Raw genomic sequence first — 23,144 nt, forward strand, 5'->3', positions numbered from 1 at the left:
ATATGTGAGTACTGATTTTATGTTTGGAATAAAAAATATGTGTGCTAAGTTGTTTTAGTCGTGTCTGACTTTTTGCAGCCCTATAGAATATGGCCTGCCAGGTTCCTCTGTCCATGGGATTCTCCAGGCAAGAATACTGGAGTGGGTTGCCATTCTCCTCTCCAGGGGATTTTCCCAACCCAAGGATCTATCCTGCATCTCTTATGTCTTCTGCATCAGCAGGCGTGTTATTTGCTACTAGTGCCACCTGAGAATTCAAAAAATCATATATAAAAGAAAATAATGACAAATATTATATGCAAATATGCATATGTATTACATTATGTGTTATAAAGATAGAAATTGACTTCATGTTTAATGTTTATTAAGCTATGTAAGATATGGCTAATAAATTGCAGATCAAAATGACTATTTCTGACTTTCAAATATTATGGAATTATAAGCCAAATTTGCTGGCAATAAAGAAAAGAATAAAATTGGATTCACAGATTCTGTTTATCTTCCTCCTATTTAAAACAGATACATCTTTGAACATAAAGGATGTGAAAGAATCATGTTTATCAATAACTGTGTGCTAACAGATGATTCGGAGTATTATGTGACAGCTGGTGACGAGAAATGTTCCACTGAGCTCTTTGTGAGAGGTAAAGTGAAATCTCTTACGTAACCATTAAGAGTCAATGGCTTTCCTTCTCTCAGGGGTAATAATCAAAAATGAAAATGGTGAAGTGAGCTCTTGGGCTCCAGAGCAGAGATAGTAGTACCACTCGAGATGGTTTAGCTTGGGGTTGTTAGATTGGCTGTGGATTGAAGCATCTTTGTACGGGTGTTTATAGGGTATCCTAATTAATCTTCAGGTTTGTTGAAGACTAGAAAAGCTGACAGGAGAAAAAAACTGTTGAGTAAAAATGTCTTGTGGTTTGGCTCATGTAAGTAGTATTTTGCAATTTAATTGCTCTAGGGATAGCTTTTGAAACCCAACAAAGCCTACTGGATAACGTTTCACACATTCAGCTCATCACAAATTCATTTCCTTTGAAACAGCTTCGTTAGTAAAAGTCATCGATGGTTGGCACTGAGGTTGCTGAAGACCATCATTTACTAGTGAAAAGAGCTGGAGGGTGTCAATGAAGCCATGAAGCATTTATTTTCTTTATGAGGACCTGTGACTAAGACAGCTTTGTAATCTTGCACATCAACTACACTTCAATTTAAAAAAAATTTAAGACAATTCTGTAATCTCTATCATCTGTCTAAAACCATAAGTAGAGAATTTTAGTGTTATAGATTTTCCTTCCTCAGAAATGTCTATCTTCTGCTATCTTATTTGCCCAAAGAAGACTATTTGATACAGTGTGTCTGTTCTCTAAAACAATCATTTATTTGATTTGAAGAGTTCTTGGGAAACTATGTGAAACTTACCCAAGGCTGCCAACTGTTTATTTTACCGTGAAAAGTCATTAAAAAATCCACCTTCTAACTACCACCATCTAACCATCACTCTGTGATCAACCACACTTTCTTACTGTTGCGTTTTCATCTGTGAACAAACCAGGGTCATGAGCAGATTTTGGGGCATTTAATGATTCTGATTTTCTTTTTTTTTTTTTTTCCACAATAGAGCCTCCAGTTATGGTGACCAAACAGCTGGAAGATACAAAAGCTTATTGTGGGGAAAGAGTGGAATTAGAATGTGAAGTGTCTGAAGATGATGCCAATGTAAAATGGTAAATAGATATCCTGAAGTCTGTCCATTTTTAATAAACAAAAAAGGGCCTTCATACTTAGGAGAGCAGGAAATTGCTTTTACACATGTGAAAAGGATCTCAACCTCATTTGTGTTAGTAGAAAATGTAACTAAAACTATCCCAAGATACTGGCTTTTTTCACCTGTGAGACTGAAAAAAAAAAAAGATTAAGATAGCTATATTGATAAGGATATAGGGAAGTAGGCACTTTCTAGTAAATGAATATTTCAAGGTTCCCCATGTCTATTTGACTCCAAAGCCCATAGGTGCTCTTTCTGATACATGCTCTCACTATGCCATGACGGCAAGTTTTATGGAAAATATACTTTTTTTATGTTACTCCTAGTCACTTTATTGTCACAGTATCTCAGAAAAATATTTTAGACTTAGAATCACCAAATTACTTGAACGTTTCTTAAAAATAAAAAACATATTTTGGGGGTCAGATGGGATGTGTTTTCTCAAGTTCACTGGGAGTAACCTCAAAATTAAAGACTAGAAGATCTGGAATCTTAAAATCTTGATTGAGAGACAGTATATTCTGCAGCAGGAATCACTAGTAATTTGGTTTAGAACAGATTGTTCATTGTAACCTAGAATCATAGCTATCTTTAAAATGTATTAAAATGCTATTCTTAGTAGTGTGCATCAAGAGCCCAAACATAGGTAATATCTACCCTTAGCAGCTTTATCTAATTGATCTTGAGTGAAAGAAATGGGATTTTGTTTTTTTAATGTAATTTTCAGGTAATACTTCTTACAGTAGTCATCTATTGATAGAGACTGATCCATACATTCTTTCATTCAACAAGCAGTTCTTGAGTGTCTGGTGACTACCTCTTGAAGCATTTTTTATAAAACTTTAAAAAAAAAATCATCTATTTAACTCAGGTTTAAGAATGGTGAGGAAATCGTCCCTGGTCCAAAATCACGATACCACATTAGAGTTGAAGGCAAAAAACACATTTTGGTCATAGACGGAGCAACAAAGGCTGATACTGCAGAATATTCTGTAATGACAACAGGAGGACAGTCATCTGCTAAACTTAGTGTGGACTGTGAGTAAGACTTCCTTGTATGTCTCCCAAGTTGTTTTACTAGTGTGTTGTGTTTGTTAATTCAGTTTTAGAAAAGTTTCAATCTGTTTGACTTCGACCTGTGACAGTTTTAGATGTGTCAAATTAGATTCCATTCTAGCTGAGTGTCTATATCATGTCAATCAGAGTCTCTAAGAACTTAGTACTCAGTTTAATAGAGTACCAGTATTGAGAAGGAACTCTCCACCATGACCCATCCGTCTTGGGTGGCCCTACATGGCTTGGCTGGAGAGTTCTGACAAAACGTGGCCCCCTGGAGAAGGGAATGGCAAACCACTTCAGTATTCTTGCCTTGAGAACCCCATGAACAGTATGAAAAGGCAAAAAAATAGGACACTGAAAGATGAACTCCCCAGGTCGGTAGGTGCTCAATATGCTACTGGAGATCAGTGGAGAAATAACTCCAGAAAGAATGAAGGGATGGAGCCAAAGCAAAAACAATAGCCAGTATGGATGTTGGAAGCTGTGGTGATGGAAGTAAAGTTTGATGCTGCAAAGAGCAATGTTTCATAGGAACCTGGAATGTTAGGTCCACAAATCAAGGCAAATTAGAAATACTCAAACAGGAGATGGCAAGAGTGAACATCAACATTTTAGGAATCAATGAACTAAAATGGACTGGAATGGGTGAATTTAACTCAGATGACCATTGTGTCTACTACTGTGGGCAAGAAACCCTTAGAAGAAATGGAGTAGCCCTCATAGTCAACAAAAGAGTCTGAAATGCAGTACTTGGATGCAATCTCAAAAAAGAACGATCTCTGTTCATTTCCAAAGCAAACCATTCAATATTACAGTAATCTAAGTCTATGCCCCGACCAGTAATGCTGAAGAAGCTGAAGCCGAACGGTTCTATGAAGACCTACAAGACCTGCTAGAGTTAACACCCCCAAAAGACATCCTTTTCATTATATGGGACTGGAATGCAAAAGTAGGAAGTCAAGAAACACCTGGAATAACAGCCTAACTTGGCCTTGGAGTTAATGAAGCAGGGCAAAGGCTAACAGAGTTTTGCCAAGAGAACACACAGGTCATAGCAAACACCCTCTTCCAACAACACAAGAGAAGACAGACTCTATACATGGACATCACCAGATGGTCAATACTGAAATCAGATTTATTATATTCTTTGAAGCCAAAGACGGAGAAGCTCTATACAGTCAGCAAAAACAAGACCAGGAGCTGACTGTGGCTCAGATCATGAACTCCTTATTGCCAAATTCAGACTTAAATTGAAGAAAATAGGGAAAACTACTAGAACCATTCAGGTATGACCTAAATCAAATCCCTAACTATTATACATTGGAAGTGAGAAATAGATTCAAGGGATTAGGTCTGATACACAATGCCTGAAGAACTATGGACAGAGGTTTGTGACATTGTACAGGAGGCAGTGATCAAGACCATCCCCAAGAAAAAGAAATGCATAAAAGCAAAATGGCTGTCTGAGGAAGCCTTACAAAGCTGTGAAAAGAAGAAAAGCAAAAAGCAAAGGAGAAAAGGAAAGATATACCCATTTGAATGCAGAGTTCCAAAGCATATCAAGGAGAGATAAGAAAGCCTTCCTCAGTGATCAGTGCAAAGAAATAGAGGAAAAAGGAGATGAGTCCTGGGTGTTCATTGGAAGGACTGATGTTGAAGCTGAAACTCCAATACTTTGGCCACTTGATGCGAAGAACCGACTCATTGGAAAAGACCCTGATGCTGGGAAAGATTGAAGGCAGGAGGAGAAGGGGACGTCAGAGGATGAGATGGTTGGATGGCATCACCAACTCAATGGACATGAGTTTGAGTAACCTCTGAGAGATGGTGATGGACAGGGAGGCCTGGCGTGCTGTAGTCCATGGGGTCGCAAAGAGTCAGACACGACTGAGCGACTGAACTGAACTGAGAAGGAAGTATAAAAATCACCTGCCAGAGAAGTTACCCAAATGGTTAAGAAATGTTTTAATTCCAAAACCATATAAATAGATGATAAATACTTAGATATGATATCAAATCCTGATATCCTATTTGCTTAATCCCTAGGTGAATTTGCTATCTATTCAATAAACATTCAACGTTCTATAATTGTTGAATTATAGGGGTGAGAAGTTACTCAAACTAGTGGGCCTCAATTGAGAAGATTGTAAGAGCTAATCCACTGATAGGCTTTAGAGGTGTGAGAGAATTCATGGCCTTCCTCAAATACCCCGTGATGATAGTAAGTTCTTAATGGCAGAGCCTGTCCCTTCCAGTTAGCCATGAAAACTAGAATAGCAAACTTCACAAGAAGATCAGTTATAGGTGGAGAGTGAAGTCCTGTTCCTTATTTCTTAGTCCAGTTGCAATTCATATGACCATTGAATTATTTGGAAGTAATCACAGTACACTCCTTATGTTTTGTGGGATAATGGCAATTGTAGTGTAATATCAAAAAAGTTTTTTCAACTATAGGCAGATCCTTATCTGATATTTATATTCATTTCAGCAATTATAGTTAGTCCTGCTATAACATTAACACACGCATTTTAAAAAATTACTGTGCTGTACAAAGTCATGCAGTGAAAATCATAGGGGCAAGGGGGAATGTGGGTTACAGACACAACACTCAATAATTTTTTCAGGGACCCAGTTTTTAAAAAGTAAAATGAGGGACTTCCCTGATGGTCCAGTGGTTAAGACTTCCTACATCCAATGCAAGGGGCGCAAGTTCAATCCCTGGTCTGGGAGCCAAAAACCTACATGCTGCATGGTGCAGCTAAAATAAAATAAAATGGTAAGAACCTAATAAAAAAAATCAGTGGCACAGTTTTACACATGTCTAGTAAATATTTCCATAAATATGGCACTTTACCTTGAAAAAGATCTGAAATTTGCTCGTGAAAGTGGGGTTAAAAATATTGCAGCTTGTGAGCTCTTGGAGGCAGTGGAAGGAGGTTATCTGAAATTGGGAGAGTTGTAGTCTCAGGCGTGCATGGTTGTGGCTCATTTCACAGGGTGAACTAAAGTAACTGGTCGATATTTCAGGTGTATGTGTGCGTTCTGCACAATCCTATCTGGCTCAGTTCAACTGGGTGCAGTTTTCTGGATTCTTCTAGTCTTTCTCATGAATAAAATCATGGATAATCAAACATGAAATGTATGTTATGCTCTCATTGTCTTGGAATATTTCAGTTGCATTGGAGCAAATGCTCATTTTCAAAACAAGCATTATAGTGAAACTGTGAAACAACACCATCTTGGCCTGTCTGAAATTTGGATTTGGCACTTATAGCTATCTATTATTTCTGCAGTAAAACCTCTGAAGATATTGACACCTCTGACTGATCAGACTGTAAACCTTGGAAAAGAAATCTGCTTGAAGTGTGAAGTATCTGAGAACATAACAGGAAAATGGACTAAAAATGGCCTACCTGTTCAGGAGACTGACCATCTAAAGATTGTTCACAAAGGAAGGTAAACAAGTTAGGGCGATCCCTGGAGGGCTGTCCCCATCCTGGCTTCTTCTACTTCCTAAGTTAGATGATTGGTAAGGCTGTTTGAAGAGTAGTCATAGGGAGAGTATCTATTTCTGGTCTTTTGCTTCCAAATAGCAAGAATCGGTGATTTCTCTGCTGTACATCATGTCTTACTCATGACCTGGTACCTGCACCTCACAGTGAGGTGCTGTATTATTTTGGAATCCATTGATTGAGTCCTTCCATATAAACATGAATTTAGAAGAATGATATTGAATTCGAGTTGAGGAACTGGTCAAATTGGATTCACTGTCCCTAACTAATAAATGTCACATGATCTTTCCACATTTTTTTTTTTTTTTCGCTAGTGGGGAGGTTGCTTAATATTCCAGAATCTAGCAAAGATGAAGGGCAAGTCCAAGAGTCCTTAAACTTGAATCCATGGATTCTTAGGAGGCCTATGAACTTCAGGAGCCCCCCCAAATCCTCTGAAATTGTAAGCAGATTCTCTGTGTACAAAAATACTTGTTTTTCTCCAGATTGAGGTGCCATTGTGTCCATCAGATATTCACTGGTTCGTGATGCCAATGAAGTTAAGAACTACTGTTCTTATGCCAATATTTTTAAATAACTATCAATGGAGTAAAACCTTTAAAATTATGAATTACTATATTTTATGTCTGAAACATAGAATACTGTATATCAACTATGCCTCAGTTTTGTTTTTTTTTAAGAACTATTGCTCTTAGGTTTGCATAAAAAAACCAAAGTCAAGGTTATTCTTGGTAATTTCTTGAATCCTAGAGTGGCATCAGTGAGATGTTATCTTCTATTCTTTTTTAAGCTGTGAAATTTTTTAAAGGCAGAAGAGATTCTTGCATAGTAAACAGGCTGTATTTGTAGAGATGGTTTCATATAGCCCAAAATAAATACTGAATGTGGCTCAAAAAATAGGCTAGTCAAGTATTCACATTATTATCACTCTCTCTGCAGGCTGCACTAAGCAAGTTAAGATAAAACCATGTGTCTCCTCAGTTTGGGTCTTAAACAGTCTGAATCTCTGCACAGTCTTAGAAATATGTTTTTTCATTTCCTTAGAATCCACAAATTAGTGATAGCCAATGCTCTGGTTGAGGACGAAGGTGATTATGTATTCACACCAGATGCCTATTCTGTTACTTTGCCTGCCAAAGTTCATGTTATTGGTGAGTAGATAAAAGAAATCATTTCAGAGTTGTATTCTTGTTTTTCTGGGTTTGCTTACCTTGGAATTATATTCAAAATGTGACATTTAAAGAAAAATACATGAATTGGTATTAACCGCTAGGTACAATGTTAATAGTTGATTCTTAAGAGAACTTAACAATGAAATAGTTTTGCAAGGTACTGGTACCGACTGCTTTGACTCCTCTTATATCCTTTTTGACCAAATAAAATATTGGTTATTACCAGTGTTTAACACTAGACAAGACCTAACCCGTATAATCACGTGGAAATAAATGTCTGATGACAAAGGCCATGTTTCGTATTCTAGATCCACCTAAGATCAACCTGGATGGTCTTGGTGCTGACAATACAGTGACGGTAATTGCAGGAAATAAGCTTCGTCTAGAGATTCCCATCAGTGGGGAACCACCTCCTAAAGCCATCTGGAGCCGAGCAGACAAGGTTTGTTCTACACACACACACCCCCTTCTCCCTTCCTTCCATAAGTCAGATGAAAGAAGGCAGCAAATAAATGTGTGGCAAAGTTATAATTACTTTAGCAAATAAAGATCATTGATTTTTAGGCAAATATACTAATTGTTCATTTGCTTTTCATATTTCCGACTACCTACTATGTGAACATAAGCAAATGAGTGTTATTATGTGCTGTGAATGAGATTCTATCTTTCCTTCTAATGGGTATCAGAGAATGGAGTGGAAGAGATATAGATAATGAATTATTAAATAAATAAAGTCCCTTTGGATAGTAATGAGTGCTATGAAGATTAAAAAAAAAAAAACCAAGGTAATATGATTAGTAAGTGACTGCATGGATCATCTACAGCCTCTATGAATGACAACAGGGAACCATTATGTGAATATAAGAGCATAGAAATGTCTAGGTAATGTCAATGCAAGAGCAAAGAACAAGAGAAAATGCGCTTGACCTTCTGGAGGAATAAAAAGAAAGCCAGTATGGCCAGGACAGAGTGAGTAAGGAGAATAATCAATAAGATTGGAGTGGTCAAGTGGAGCCAGCTCAAGTGTGATTCTGTAGCTTCCTATATTAAATGCTTTAGGGGCAGTAAAACTATTCCATATAATACTATAATTATGGATACCTGTCATTGTAACATTGACATCATGACATTATGATCCATATGACATTATGACCCACATAACCCATATGGCATTGTAGGTTTTTCAAAACCCATAAAATGTACAACTGGAAGAGTCTATGTAAACAATAGATTTTCAGTTATAACCTTGTATCAGTGTAGGTTCATTCTTTGTAACAAATGTACCTACTCTGGTGGGGGTGTCAATAGTGGGAAAGTTTGTGTATGTGTGGAAACAGGGATTATATGAGAACTGGTTGTATGTTTCCATTCAATTTTGCAGGGAACTCAAAGCTGCTCTACAAAAGCAATTTGTTTTTTAAGGAAGTTGGAGACTATTTCCTCCTTTTCTGTTTTTTGGAGAGAAAAAAAAGAGCTTTGTTAAGCTATGGGACAACTTCAAGAAGTTAAATCTATGTGTAATTGGAGTCCCGAAAGAGTAGGACATAAAAATATATAAAGAATTAATGGCCCCAAATTTTTCAAATTGATAAAAACTATAAAATCTCAGATCCAAGAAGTTCAATAAAATCCAAGCACAAGGAACATTAAGAAATTTACACCATCATAATCAAATTGCTCAAAACCTGTGGTTAAGAAAACAATCTTAAAAGGAGACAGAGAAAAAGGTCACATTAAATCTATAGGAACAAAGACTAGGATGACAGCTAATCTCTCTGGAAGCAAAGCAAGTGAGAAGACAGTGGATCAACATTTAAAGGGGGGAAAAAACAGTCACCTAGAATTCTATACTCAGTAGAAATAATTTTCAGAAACAAAGGCAAAGTAAAGTTATTTTCAGATATACAAAAGCTGAAAGAAGTAATCTCCAGCAGACTTGCAGTATAAGAAATGCTTAAAGTCCTTAAGTCAAAATGAAGTGACAATGGGCTTCCCTGGTGGCCCAGTGGTAAAGAGTCTGCCCGCCATTGCAGGGGACATGGGTTCCATCCCTGATCTGGGAAGATCCCACATGCCACAGCGCTACTAAGCCCATCCGCCACAACTACTGAAGCCCAGGCCCTAGAACCCATGTTCCGAGACAGGAGAAGCCACTGCAATGAGAAGTCCACACAATGCAACTAAAGGGTAGCCTCCATCACCACAAACAGAGAAAAAGCTCCAGCAGCAAGGAAGATGAAGCGGAGCTGAAAATAAATGAATATTACGTTAAAAAAGGAAGTGATACCAAGATGAAAGCATTTTCTCAAAGGAACTAAGAGCGCCAGAAATGGTACCTACATGGATAAACATTTAAGAATTTTTCTTACTATTTAAATCTTAAAAGATAATTGGTTGGCTTAAACAAAAATAATAATTATGCACTGTGGAGCTTTACACATTAGTGTAAGTAAAGTTTATGACAATGAAAACATAAGACCAGGAGGGGAGAAACAGAAGTAAGGATTAGAAGGAGTGAAATGGATGTATGCTGTTGTAAGTTTCTTTTGCTAAACATGTAATAATACCACATAAAGGTAGACTATACTATAAACCCTAAAGGAAACACTAAAATAATAAAACAAACAGTTATAGCTAATAGGCCAACACAGAACATAAGATGGAATCATGGAAACATATTTAATGAATCTGAAAGAAGGCAAAAAAAAAAAAAAAAAAGAGGCAGAAAGAACAAATGGGACAAATGAAAAACAGCTACCAAGATGATAGAATCACAAAGAAAAATGGTTAAGTTGGAGATTTTAATACTTTTTTCTCCGTAGTTGATAGAACCAGACAGGCAATCAGTGAAGATACACAAGGTTTAAGAAATGCTGTCCATCATCTTGATGTAGTTGATATTTATATAACACTCCATTAAACAAAGCAGAATGGGCATTATTCTAAAATGCACAGGAAAATTTACCAAAATAGACCATAAATAAGTCTCAATAAATGTAAAAGGACTCAGGTCATGTAAGGTATATCCTTTGACCACAATGGAATTAATTAGAAAACAATAACAGAAAGATTTGTAAAATTTCTAAATATTTAGAAGCTAAGTAGCTTCCGTTTTTTTTTTTTAAAGAAAAAAACATAACTCATGGATCAAAGAAGAAATTACAAGGAAAATCAGACAATGTTTATGTGGTCAGTTGCTTCTAACTGTTTACCAGGCTCCTCTGTCCATGGAGTTTTCCAGGCAAGAATACTGGAGCAGGTTGCCATTTCTTATTCCAGAAAATATTTATGAACATACTATATATCAGAATTTGTGAAATATGACTAAATCAGTACTGAACATCCCTATATCTATTAAAGAAATGGAATTTGTAGTTTAAAATGTTTCACAAAGAAAATTCCACACGTAGATGGCTTTATTGGATAGTTCCACCAAATGTTTAATAAAGAAGTAATATAAATTTAATATAGACTTCTAGAAAAAAATTGAAGAAAAGAAGATAGGAATATTTCTCAACACATTCTTGAAGGCTAATATTATCCTTACAGAAAAACCAGAAAAAGACATTACAGAAAGAGAAAACTACAAGTCAGTATCACTCCTGAACATAGAACAAAAAAGTTCTAAACAGAATCTAGCAAATCAAATCCAAAAGCACATAAAAGGAACAATGTGTTATATCCACAGGTGGCTTATCCCAGGAATGCAAAGGTGGGTTTAGCATTTAAAAATAAATATAATTCACCATATTAACAAACCAGAGAAAGAATGTGATCTCATCTCAATAGACACAGAAAAACATTTGACAAAATTGAACACTCATTTCTAGTAAAAAAGAAAACCAGAACATGAAAAGAACTTCCTCAACATGATGAAAGACATCCTTGAAAATCCTACAACAGTCCTATCATCCTACGTAATGGTGAAAGATTGAATGCTTTTCCTCTAAGATCAGAAAAAAGAGGAAGATGTTCACTCTTACCACTTCTATTCAACATTGCACTGAAGGTTATAGCAGGGCAATCAAACAAGAAAAAGAAGTAAAAGACATACATTTTGGAAAGGAACAAGTAGAACTGTCTTTATTTACAGTTGGCATAATCATTGATGTATTGGTTTGGCCAAAAATTTCATTCAGGATTTTCCATTAAAATCCAATATAAGCCACACACACACAAAAAAAACCCTGCTAGTACAAATAGTCAAGGTAGCCCTATTTATAATATTCAAAAGCTGAGAAAAATGCAGATTCTATTAATGAGTGAATGGATAAACAAAATTCATACAAGGGAATAATACTCAGCAATAAAAAGGAATAGATTTGTGATACAGTGCAATAACTTGGATGAGTCTCAAAATAATTATGCTCAGTGAAAGAAACTGTACCATTTTAAGAAACCATTAAAAAAAAAAAAAACTGACAATACCAAATAATGGCAAGGATATGGAACAGTGAAAGTCTCATACATTGCTGGTTGGAATGCAAAATGGTCCATCCAGTTTGGAAAAGAGTTTGATATTTTTTAATATAAAGTTAAACATATACTTCCATACAACTACAAAGCTATCCCTAGGTATTTTCTCCAAAGAAATGAAACACATGTCCACGTAAAAACCTGTTCAGGAATGTTTATAGCAAATTTACTTATAATTGTCAAAACCTGGAGACAACTCAAAAGTTCAATTGTATAAGGATACAGTTTGTACATACATAAAACAACTGCACATGGAATATGCAATGGAAAACTGCACAGTAATTAAAAGAAATGTGCTCATAATATATGCAGCAAGATGAATCAATCTAAAAAGTTTCACTTGAAGTATTTGACTCCATTTATTTGACATTCTGGAAAAGAGGAAACTAAAGTGGCAAATAACAGACCAGTGATTGCAGAGACCAGGGTTTAGTGGGCTGAATGCCAAGGAGTGTGGGGACACTATGGGAAGTGATGGAAATAGTCTGTATCTTGATTATGGTACTGGTTACAGAATCACAGAAATTTGTCAAAATTCATGCACTATATATCTAAAAGCTATGAATTTTACTCTATGTAAATTATAGCACAATGAACAAAATAAAATACGGAAATATGAAGTGGATAAGATAACACTGCCCTAAGTAAATCATTTTTCTTTTCACATTAAAAAAAAGAGCAGAACATCTTTTACAATCTTAAAGTAAGGATTTGGCTAAAATGAGGATATTTTGTTTTATCATAAAATAAGAATCATGAAAGCCACTTCAAATATTCTTACTGTTGTCACAATCTTATGTTATTGAAGATTTGTAAGTCCTAATCCAGACCCTAAAGAGTAGAGGTGACAATAGTTAGTGGCAAATTACCCAGGTTCTAAACTGCCTGGACCTTCTCTGTTTTTCCTCTTTGTGTATTGGCTGCCCATTGTTGCATGGAAGATATGACCTGGGAATCAAAAAAATGTAATGTTGCTTTAAATTTCTGGTGTGAGAAAGAAGGAAGGGGAGAAATGAAGGAAAATAAGAAGGGGAAAGGGGGAAGAAGAAGAAAAGAAAGAAAATATAATAGAAGTCTCAGCTTCCCTCTGTCTTTACTTTAGGAATTAGATGTTCATTCTTTCATGTCCCACTGGAAGGGAAAAATCAAATTGGGAAATTGCCACTGTGTCCTTCTTCAACCCATTTCAGTATTTAAAAATTTCAAAACATTTAAAGAAGTGAACAAATCATTATTTAGTTTCTGATATGAGCTTAAATACTTCTAGTTTAATGTACAAAAAAACTCTTCTCCTAGAATGACTGTTTTGTGCTTATATTTTTGGTCCTCCAACTTCCTCTTTTTAAGGAGTTAACTGATAGTGAACTTGGGAGTCAAACCCCAGTTCATAATTTTCTTGGCATAATTATGGCAGCCTTGGGCCATAATTTTCTGATGTGTGAAATGGGATGACAATACATTTGTCCTTAGAGCTGGTTGAGGATAAAACTAGGAACTTGCATTTCAGGCATTAGCACCATTTCCAGCTTAAGTACCCAGGCACTGGAGGTGTCCTTATTGTTTGCACAGGTCATACCACATTGCGTTTCCTTTCTCCCTAGGCTATTATGGAGGGCAGCGGCCGGATAAGAGCTGAAAATTACCCTGACAGCACCACTCTTGTTATTGACATAGCAGAAAAAGATGATTCTGGTGTTTACCACATAAATCTGAAAAATGAAGCCGGGGAAGCACATGCAAGCATCAACATTAAAGTTGTGGGTAAGTCCTCAAGTCAACAAACTTCTAGAATCAAGCTGATGTGCTTAGATCCTAGGTAGACTCTCCAAGCTTTTGGTTGTCTCAGCTTTTCTGGGTAGCCGACAGAGAAACTCGCACTATAGCTATACTTTGTAAACCACTGCCTTTCTTTCTCTGTCTTTGCCACTTCTTTATATGTCTTTCTTTTTCTTTTCTTTCTCCTCTTTTCTTCCTTTTCCTTCCCTTTTTATTTCCCCTTTCTCATCTCTTTTCTTGCCTAGAGGACTAGTTGCAAGAAGGAATAGCTAAAGTTAGACTTTGGGGTTGCTGACCAAGTTCTCTCGGTCACACTCCCTTCAGTGTCTTCCACAGTCGCGGACGCACAATTGTTGAATAATTTGCGGCATCACATTCATTGTAGAGTGCCGAGGCAGTGCAAGCGCAGGTTGGCGAAGAATTTCCAGAAACAGCTTTTCAGAAGGGAGTGAGTTTATTAAGAACAAAGAGCAGAGATTATGGGGGCACTGCAAGTGCAACGGGCTAATCTCCTGCCGGACCAGGGAGACTCAATGCTTTTTTGGGTTAGTAGCCAATTTTTATAGCCTCAAGACAAAGCAAATTCCTGCTGGACGGTTGGCATTAGGTGATTGGTTAGGGTGCCATAGGGTGACTACCAGGGTGGGCACTTTAGCTTCATTTGGGATCAGGAAATCTGCTGACAGTTAACCATCAGGGTGGCGTTTGGCGATGGTTACAAAGGGGCTCAGTCAGTTCCAGCGGTGACCTTGGTTCTGGGCTCCACTTCTGTGGCCTTGGTGCAAGGCCTAGCACCTGTGGCCTTGGGGCAGGACTCCACATAGAGGAATAAGACCTGCCTTGGTTCTTAGATGACTTCCTAAATACTTTTTTCCAGACCCCAAAACCAAGTGAAATGAGTCTAGCAGATTCCTGATAGACCAAGATCTCATGATTTCTTCATTCCATTTTAGTTTTCCCTCAAGAAACATATTTCAAATTGACCCAAAGCTAAGGTCACTTTGTTACATATTGAACTATAGAAGACATGGTAACTTGACATTTTAAAAAAATTTATTTGTTTGGCTGCGTCAGGTCTTTGCTGCGGCATGCCAGATCTTCGTTGCATCTTGCACGGCCTTTCATTGTGGTTGGATGGACTCTAGTTATGATCTTTCATTGTGGTTGGATGGACTCTAGTTACGGTCTTTCGTTGGGGTGGGATAGACTCTCGTTGTGATGTGTGGACTCAGTAGTTGCGGCACACAGGCTTGGTTTCTCCTAGGACTGCGGGATCTTGGTTCTCTGAGCAGGTGTTGAACCTGTATCTCCTGCATTGCTAAGTGGATGCTTAAGCCCTAGACCACCTGGGAAGTCCCTAACTTGCCATTTTTGACTTGGATTTCTACCAGTCAACATCTTGAATCTTCCAATTGATGTAAAATGTACAATACTTAGTCCTTGATTTAGTTCTGCTGGAAGTTCACTTTGTAGTTAAGAAACAAAATCCCAACCAATATTTAGGCAGTAATTTAATTTCTTAGTCGCCATTTTCAAGACAAACAACAAGAGTCTTGGATTTCCTGCGATCCTGTAACATGACACTAGCTTAAAGGATTTGGAGACATCATTTGTATTTGTATTGGGCTCACCTTCCCTGGTTCCATAGGGAATAGGACCTTATGCCTAAACTAGTTAGGCAGTGCATTTCAGTAAACATGGGAAAATAATCAGAAATAGCATTGCTTCTGTGATTATTACCCTAAAACATATTTTCCAAAGAATATTTTTCTTTGTGCTTTTGGTCAATTTTATTTTATTTCATTCTATTTGTTTGTATGTTGCAGATATCCCTGACCCTCCAGTGGCACCAAATGTGACAGATGTGGGAGACGATTGGTGCATCATGACCTGGGAGCCTCCTCTCTATGATGGAGGGTCCCCAATCTTAGGTAACTGCGTGTTGGTTCATCTGTGGGATGGCCAATGGAGTTGATGTGCTCTTTATGCACATTAGCACAAAACACATTTTAAAATACTGAATTTATTTATTTATTTTTAATTTAAAAAAATAAATTGAAAGGTAAAAAAATAAAAAATAAAATAAAATACTGAATTTAGAAGAAAATCTTTAAATATCCATGCAAATTAAAATATGTTGGGGGATGTCCTTTAAATACTTGAGATTTAAATAGCTCTGATGAATATCATCTGACTTCCTGTCCTCTTTTCTGACATTTCTATTCAATATCTAATTTTGAAATAACCATAAGTCTAACTTTGTTCTGGTCAGTAAATGCCCAGTTCCAGAGAATTATGTCTATGAAGCAGTTTCATTTAGGGTTAAATACTTAGAAGAATTACTTCCCCCATGGAACAAGAACATTTTTCTACTTGCTAATAATGAAACTTACAAAACTGGTTATTTCCCCCTTCTTACTTACATTGCTGGGACTCAAAGTCACTGTACAAATCTCTTTGGCCTACGTATCTGTGTTCTACTTTTCCCTCTTCTCTTCCTAGCACCCCTGTAACTTTTTTCTAGTGTTTTTATTTTTGTCTATATCCCATGATGTCAATATTTGTATTCCTTATAATCTCTCTCAAACAACTGATGGAATAAGATGAGTTGAAAATGAGTGTATGAGTTTTTCACTTAGAGTACTGAGAATTTTTGAGAATTCTAATATTTGACAAAGTTTACTTTTGGAGGCCAAGGAAAAACCTGTTTCCATTTTGTGTCCCCTTCAGGGTATTTCATCGAGAGGAAAAAGAAACAAAGCTCCAGATGGATGAGGCTGAATTTCGATCTCTGCAAAGAAACAACCTTTGAGCCCAAGAAGATGATTGAAGGTGTGGCCTACGAGGTCCGCATCTTTGCCGTCAATGCTGTTGGCATCTCTAAGCCCAGTATGCCCTCCAAGCCTTTTGTTCCATTGGGTGAGTCAAGAGAGATGTGTCTTTGTCATGAAAATCATTGCCCCAGGTTGTGACTGCTGTCTTCTGACTTCTAACTGAACCAGACCTAGAAGCTTCTTGGAGTGGTCCCAGAGCCAGAAACTAGAAATTGTTAGGGACAATTGTCTAAGAAATTACAAACAGTGTGATAGAGTTGAATGCCTTCATAATGTAGGCCTGGAATTTGTTACTGGAATTCCAAAGACAGCTGTGGGTGGCTCTGTTGCCCCTCCTCACTGGAAACATAGCCTGTTGACACATGACTACCCTCGTTTGACCTTTTGAAAGTATAAGCCAGCACCTTAGTATAGACACTATAACTAAAACAAATTGAGATCTATTCAACCTAGCACACTTGAAAGCTAGTCTCTTTGCTTTACAATCACACTATAAATGTTATCTATGAACCAAAAAAGTCAATTCAGTAAAGGCAAAGAAAGAGATAAGATGTCTCTGCCACTTTATGGAAGACAAGTGTAATTTTCAATAGAAGGAAGAGCTTGCACTTGAAAATTAAAAAGTTATGGGAAATCTACACTAGATCATTAGATCTCAAACTTTGACTTTTTTCAAATGCCTTGGGCCTCCCAGAATCCCACACCAACCTCCCAAGTGGAGGGCAAGTGTGGCAGCATTTCTGAAATATTTTTCATGCCTGGCAGATCTGGCCATATATACAGCATAAACTCAAGAAGTTTTCACTGAGTTTTATGAAGATGTGGGGGCTTCTGTGTGCGTTTTTATTTGTATCCTAGTCCATTTTACCACAGTTCTTGTGCCATCATTCTGTAGTTAATAGTTTCGGCTTTTTCTGCCTTTCTTTTCTCTAAAGCTGTAACCAGCCCTCCTACTCTCCTGACCGTTGACTCGGTGACGGACACCACGGTCACCATGAAGTGGCGGCCCCCAGACCAGATTGGCGCAGCAGGTTTAGATGGCTATGTGCTAGAGTATTGCTTTGAAGGAAGTAAGTACAACTCATAATTCAAACGAATACCGTCGTCAATAGGTGAGATATGCCCCTCTTTCTTTTGTTTCTTTCTTGGGAATTCTTCTCCTGCCTACTGAAAATGACAAGCCAAAGGTCATCCTTCTGTGATGGATAAGAATTCAGCCCTTCATTGGTATTAATCATTTGAGATCTCCAAAATATCCAGATGGGCTCTCAGATCTGACCACGCGATAGATCTAGGACATAGGAGGAGGGATTCTAACCAAACTTCAGGGATCCCTTCTTCTTGAATTGGTGGAATTAAAATGTGCCAAAGCAAAATAAAAGTCTAGTTAGGATAAAGTAAATTGGAAATGCTAAACTCTATTTTGAGCAGAGGTCAGTTATCAGCAGAGCTACTTATTTCTAGGTAAGGAGAGATTATATATTTGACTATTTGGTGATCAATTCCTGCCTTCTTCCAGGAAAAAAAAAAGAATAATCAAGAACAACTTTCAGTGTTTTAAAGAATCAGTAAAGAATCTTATACCAAAGGGTGTAAGAAATAGATTTGACAAGTGGCAGTAATTTGTCTCAGGACATGAGTGTATAAAATTTTAATGGTTTAATGGCTTATATTTAGGAGGTGAAGAGAAACTGGCAAGAAAAAAACCTCTTGCTGATAGCAATAATAAAAAATAGAAAATGACACAAGAAAATATGGGCCAGAGTATATCTAAAACCAAAAAAAAGTGCAGTTCACTAAAAGCCTCTTGTATTTTTTGATTTCATGACAAGTATGTCATGATTTGGAGATGGGTGAATAAAACTGCCCTAGCTCTAAACTCAGGCTCCACTGTAGATGAGGGTAGGTAAACAGTCCACCAGGGAAGCTTGTTCAAATCCCGACAAATGAGAGGCCAAGATAGCCTCTTAAGAAAATTCTTTGGACCCACAACTTTAACATGACTCTTACATGAATGAAAGAGAGACTCCAGAGCACATCTGAGAAAACAGGAGTGTGAACAGAAGGAAAACGTCTATGAAGAAGAAACTTCTTTGAAGAGCAGACTGCTGAAAAAGAAGCCCCAGGCCTCTGGATGGGAGCACCTGTGGAAATAACCTGAGTTGGTCGGGAGGGTAGAAGAGAAAGGGGAAGTAGAGAATCTTGGTAACACTCCATTCCATTCACATGCACTCACTTACAGAGCACTGTGCTTGATTTTTCCAGGGCTTAGAAATCCACTAACCAAAACAACAATGGGGGGAATTAGAAAACAGTTCCCAGAGTTATCCCAGTGTGGGAGGGGGCATTGTCACTCAGGCAACAAATAAAATCTTGAGCACTTCAGAGTATGGTTTATTCCCATTCCATTCCCCTCCACTTGTTTGGAACACCCCCCAAGCCCTCCTCTCTGCTATTTATACTGCCCTGCTGGCAGACTTTCCCAGTCTTCTATGTGATGGGGCTGCTGAATGTGAACCTTTTGTGTATGTATGAAACAGAGCAAATTCTTTACTCTTTTCTTTCTGATAGGTTTAAAAAGTAAGAAGATACAGCAAAATGATAGATGGCTGTCATTTTGATGTTACCCACCTTAGATAAAATACAACGAAGTGTATTTTACATAATTTTGTGTGTGGTCTGTGTAGATATATATGTATACCCCTATACATATATATATGTACACAGTCATTATTATGTATATATTTTGCCACATAACGTGTTGGAATTAGCTTTCTATGGAAGTTCTTTCATAACGTGTATATCTTTCTTCTTGCAGTCTTTTCTTACTTCCTTTCTGTGGCTGCCCTATTCTCCATTCTCTTTTAATGGCTGTTGTCCTCCAGACTAATTTCTGTAGTGTTTGATGCTTAGATACGTCAGGTTTTATTCTGTAAGAGAACTCTTTCTTTTATAAGATCGTGTGTTGGTTTGGACTCTGTCTTTCTCTTGGTTTTTATTTTATTTTCTAATGCCTGCACCATTTTACTCTTCATTTTCTTCCTTCACCCTGGTTCTTCCTTTTCTTCCTGAAAACTTTTCCTCATGTATCAAATAACTTGCACATTCCTTTCCCAACCCCTGGACACCAATTTCTTTCTCTGTTTCCCTCAAGTCGTTCCAACGTGAAAAGATGTTTTTGTTTCTCTCTGATCTTGCGTTGTCCTGTTTCCTCTTGAAATTTTCTTCTCTCCTAGTTCTTCACTCATTCGTGCATGTTTTCTCAGTCTCCTGCTTCACATTCTCATCCCAGTTGTCTCTTCATTATGAAATATCAACATGGTAGCTCCCAAACTGACCATTGACTTCAAGGTGTTTCTCTTTTTCAAAGTCCTGAGTAATTTGTATCATTCACATGCCCTCCTAGCCACCAGGATATTCTGGCTTGCTGCTCCTTCTCTGATACTCCTAGAAGGGTTGAAATAAGAGAAAGAAGAATCCCCATCCCGCTGCTCCCTTCCTAATAACCTAGATGGTCATCATTCCGAACCACTGGGGGAGCACCCATAACGACTCTGTGAGCCAGGAGCATCCTCCACCCGTGTGGAATGCAGGAACCCAGGACAGCTTAATTTGTTTGCTAGACCAAGAACTTGTTGTCATGACAACCAGGGCCTGCCTCCTGGGCTGCTGGGGCAGTTTTTATTTTCATGGAGAACACTTCCAGTTCCTGGTACGACAAGGCTGCCCTTATCTCAAGTGCCCTCACTCCCAGACTCTGATGTGTGAGCCCCACAGAGGGAGGACTATGTTCCCTGAGGACCCACCGGACCCTCCCCGGCTGAGGTGGCAGGGACAAGAGCAAGGGGAGACTGTTCCACTGCGGACGGCCCCCCTATGGAGTCTAGGCCTGTTCCGCTTTTGTCTTCAGGGTCTTGCTTTGTTCTTCTCTACTTCTTGCTCCCAGAGTTGGAGGTGTCGCAGCCTCCTTTCTCCTCGTCTTCTCTGTGGCAGGTGCCTCAGGATAAAAAACCACAGTCTGGACAGAGCAGGCTGTGCCTCTCCTGAGGACTCCCCCCTTCTCTAACGTGTCTGGTCTCTTCCGTCACTGTTCTGAAGACAAATATCTTTGCATACTTTGCACACTTTACTAACAGAGAATGCTGACTACTGATAACGATATTCTTCTGGTGTGAAAGTGGGTGTCTTTAATTAATTTTAATGACGGATTCTCAAAGGTACATCAGCAAAACAGTCTGATGAAAATGGGGAGGCTGCATTTGATCTACCAGGTAAAGTATGCTCTGAAAGCTCTCCAAGTTTCTTACTGTATGATAAAGTTTCTGGGAATGTTCCAAGACCAAGCATGAAGTACACCCACACACAAAAAGCCCTTAGAGATGGAGGGGGAGGCTGGGCCGTGAGTTAATAATGTGGGAACCGAGCCTTCTTCTTTCTTGTTTTCCCCCCATGGGCATAATAATGCATATAAACTTTTAGAACTTGAAATGTTTGTAAAACCTGGATGCTGGGTTTAAATTTTCTTGATGTTATAGACAAAGCTACCAAAAGCATTTTAAAAAATCAGAACTTTTGACTGAAGTGAAAGATTATGCCAGTTCTTTATGAGGTCTTGGCTCTTGAGCTGTGTTTCCTCTTTACTGTGAATAAGCTTCTTTTCTTCATAACTGGGGGCATAATCCAACTTCCCATGGGCTTCCCTGGTGACAGACGGTAAAGAATCCACCTGCAATGCAGGACACCTGGGTTTGATCTCTGGGTTGGGAGGATCCCCTGGAGAAGAGAATGGCTAACCCACTCCAGTGTTCTTGCCTGGAGAATTCTGTGGACAGAGGAGCCTGGCAGGCTACAGTCCATGGGGTGGCAAAGAGTCAGACACAACTGAGAGACTTTCACTTCACTTCACTTCACTTCCGACTTCCCATGGCCATACTATTGTCTTATAGTAATAAGCCTGCCAGGATAAAATGGAGAGATCTTATGACTATAAAGGTCAGTGTCTCTCATTCATAAGAATAGCATTTTCCTTTTCCCCTGAACTTTAATGTATATTGATAGATAACTATTATGGTTATATCAATTGCAAAAAATGTATACTGTAAAACCAAATTGGAATAAGCTACTACAAAATTCCTGGAACAGTCACAGTTATTCAGGATACCCTAGTATCATGCATAAGAGACTTTAAAATAGCAGGATCTAATTATCATTCCTGATTTTTACCTTAGCCATTCTAGGCCATTTTTCATTTAAATATGATAAAAGCCCAGCCATGTAATCTTGAGTTCAGACCAAAGTCATATTCCCTCAAAATGGTCTAATTTAGAATAAAATACTAATTTGCAGTCAGTTGTTTAACAAGATGATTTCTTTCACTAACTGTTATTTTTCTTTTCTTTTTTCCTTAATGGATTTTAGCTGACGACTGGATAGTTGCAAATACGGAACTGATCGAGAAGACCAAGTTCACCATCACAGGTCTGCCGACCGATTCAAGGATCTTTGTGCGTGTGAAGGCTGTGAATGCCGCCGGCGCCAGCGAGCCCAAGTACTACTCTCAGCCCATCCTTGTGAAGGAAATCATAGGTAGGTGGCAAGGCTTTCAAAATTTTGTCTCCATGTTTTTTTAACTGCTTTCTTTCTGAAACCCTCCTCTTTTGTTGTCCCTCCTTTGATATTTTATTAATATCTCCTGGGAGTTAGAAATGGACAAAATAGCCCTTTATAGGCAGTGTGGGAGGTCAGCTCCCGGTTTTAACCTAGTATTAGGACCAGATAAGTACACCAGATTGCATGAGCCAAATATGATGGGGCTGCCTTTTTATAATGGAGACAGGGAATAAACAGTTCAAACAACCCGTACGGCAGCAACAATGACTCCAATGAGTCTGTGAGGTCAAAATCATTTTCATAGCTAATATGAACGTGTTGCTTTCCCTTTTCAATGTTTGGCCTTGCACTGATGGTGCAAATGCAATGGTGTGTAAAACTGCTGGTGCCTTAGCACAGATCGTATTCGTGCCACCAAATTGTCTGGTCAGTCTTTTCTTCCTTACCACTGTGCACTCCCAATTAAAATAAATGGGCCTTAGAGTGTTCTTGATATGGCATAAAAATCATTAATAATTATTTAATATGTTATTTAAATATTTAATAATAAAAAATAATCATTTAATCATTTTTAAACCTTGGTTCTTGAGTACACTTTTTCCCTATATGTGTGACAGTGAAATGCAAAGTATCTGTCAAGATTTTATGCTATGTACCCTAGTACAATTGTTGTCTGTAGGGAAAAGTATTTCTGCAACTGAGTTAAGAGCCTAACCTAGTGCCCTATTCCAGGAAACTCCATTCTTCCTTGAAAGAATGACAGAGTGACAAACTCTGGCTTGTCAAACTTGGGTATTTGGCGGATGTTTTCTAGAAAATGAATGGAGTGAACCTGTAACTTCAAGGAAAACAATTTACAGTATTTGTTGTCAATTTGCCCAAGAAAAAATTTAATCTTCGAAGCAAAAATTAGAATTTTGGAAAACTGGTATCCACT

The 23,144-nt window shown here is 37.9% G+C and overlaps 1 protein-coding gene across 25 annotated transcripts in view; it reads left to right on the forward strand.

Annotated features, from left to right (window-relative positions):
* The window catches only part of MYBPC1 (myosin binding protein C1), a 94,282-nt gene that overhangs the window by 49,875 nt on the left and 21,263 nt on the right, over positions 1–23,144 (forward strand). For all 25 annotated transcript variants that reach the window (XM_043439997.1, XM_043440000.1, XM_043440005.1 and 22 more), the window contains 11 exons: positions 520–644; positions 1,622–1,727; positions 2,640–2,806; positions 6,121–6,283; positions 7,384–7,490; positions 7,820–7,953; positions 13,589–13,748; positions 15,590–15,694; positions 16,494–16,682; positions 17,533–17,667; positions 22,016–22,183. In XM_043439997.1, the coding sequence (XP_043295932.1) occupies positions 520–644; positions 1,622–1,727; positions 2,640–2,806; positions 6,121–6,283; positions 7,384–7,490; positions 7,820–7,953; positions 13,589–13,748; positions 15,590–15,694; positions 16,494–16,682; positions 17,533–17,667; positions 22,016–22,183 (1,559 nt within the window). The remainder of the gene's footprint in view (positions 1–519; positions 645–1,621; positions 1,728–2,639; positions 2,807–6,120; positions 6,284–7,383; positions 7,491–7,819; positions 7,954–13,588; positions 13,749–15,589; positions 15,695–16,493; positions 16,683–17,532; positions 17,668–22,015; positions 22,184–23,144) is intronic.

Source organism: Cervus canadensis, chromosome 21 (assembly GCF_019320065.1).
Source record: "Cervus canadensis isolate Bull #8, Minnesota chromosome 21, ASM1932006v1, whole genome shotgun sequence".
NCBI classification, from domain to species: domain Eukaryota; kingdom Metazoa; phylum Chordata; class Mammalia; order Artiodactyla; family Cervidae; genus Cervus; species Cervus canadensis.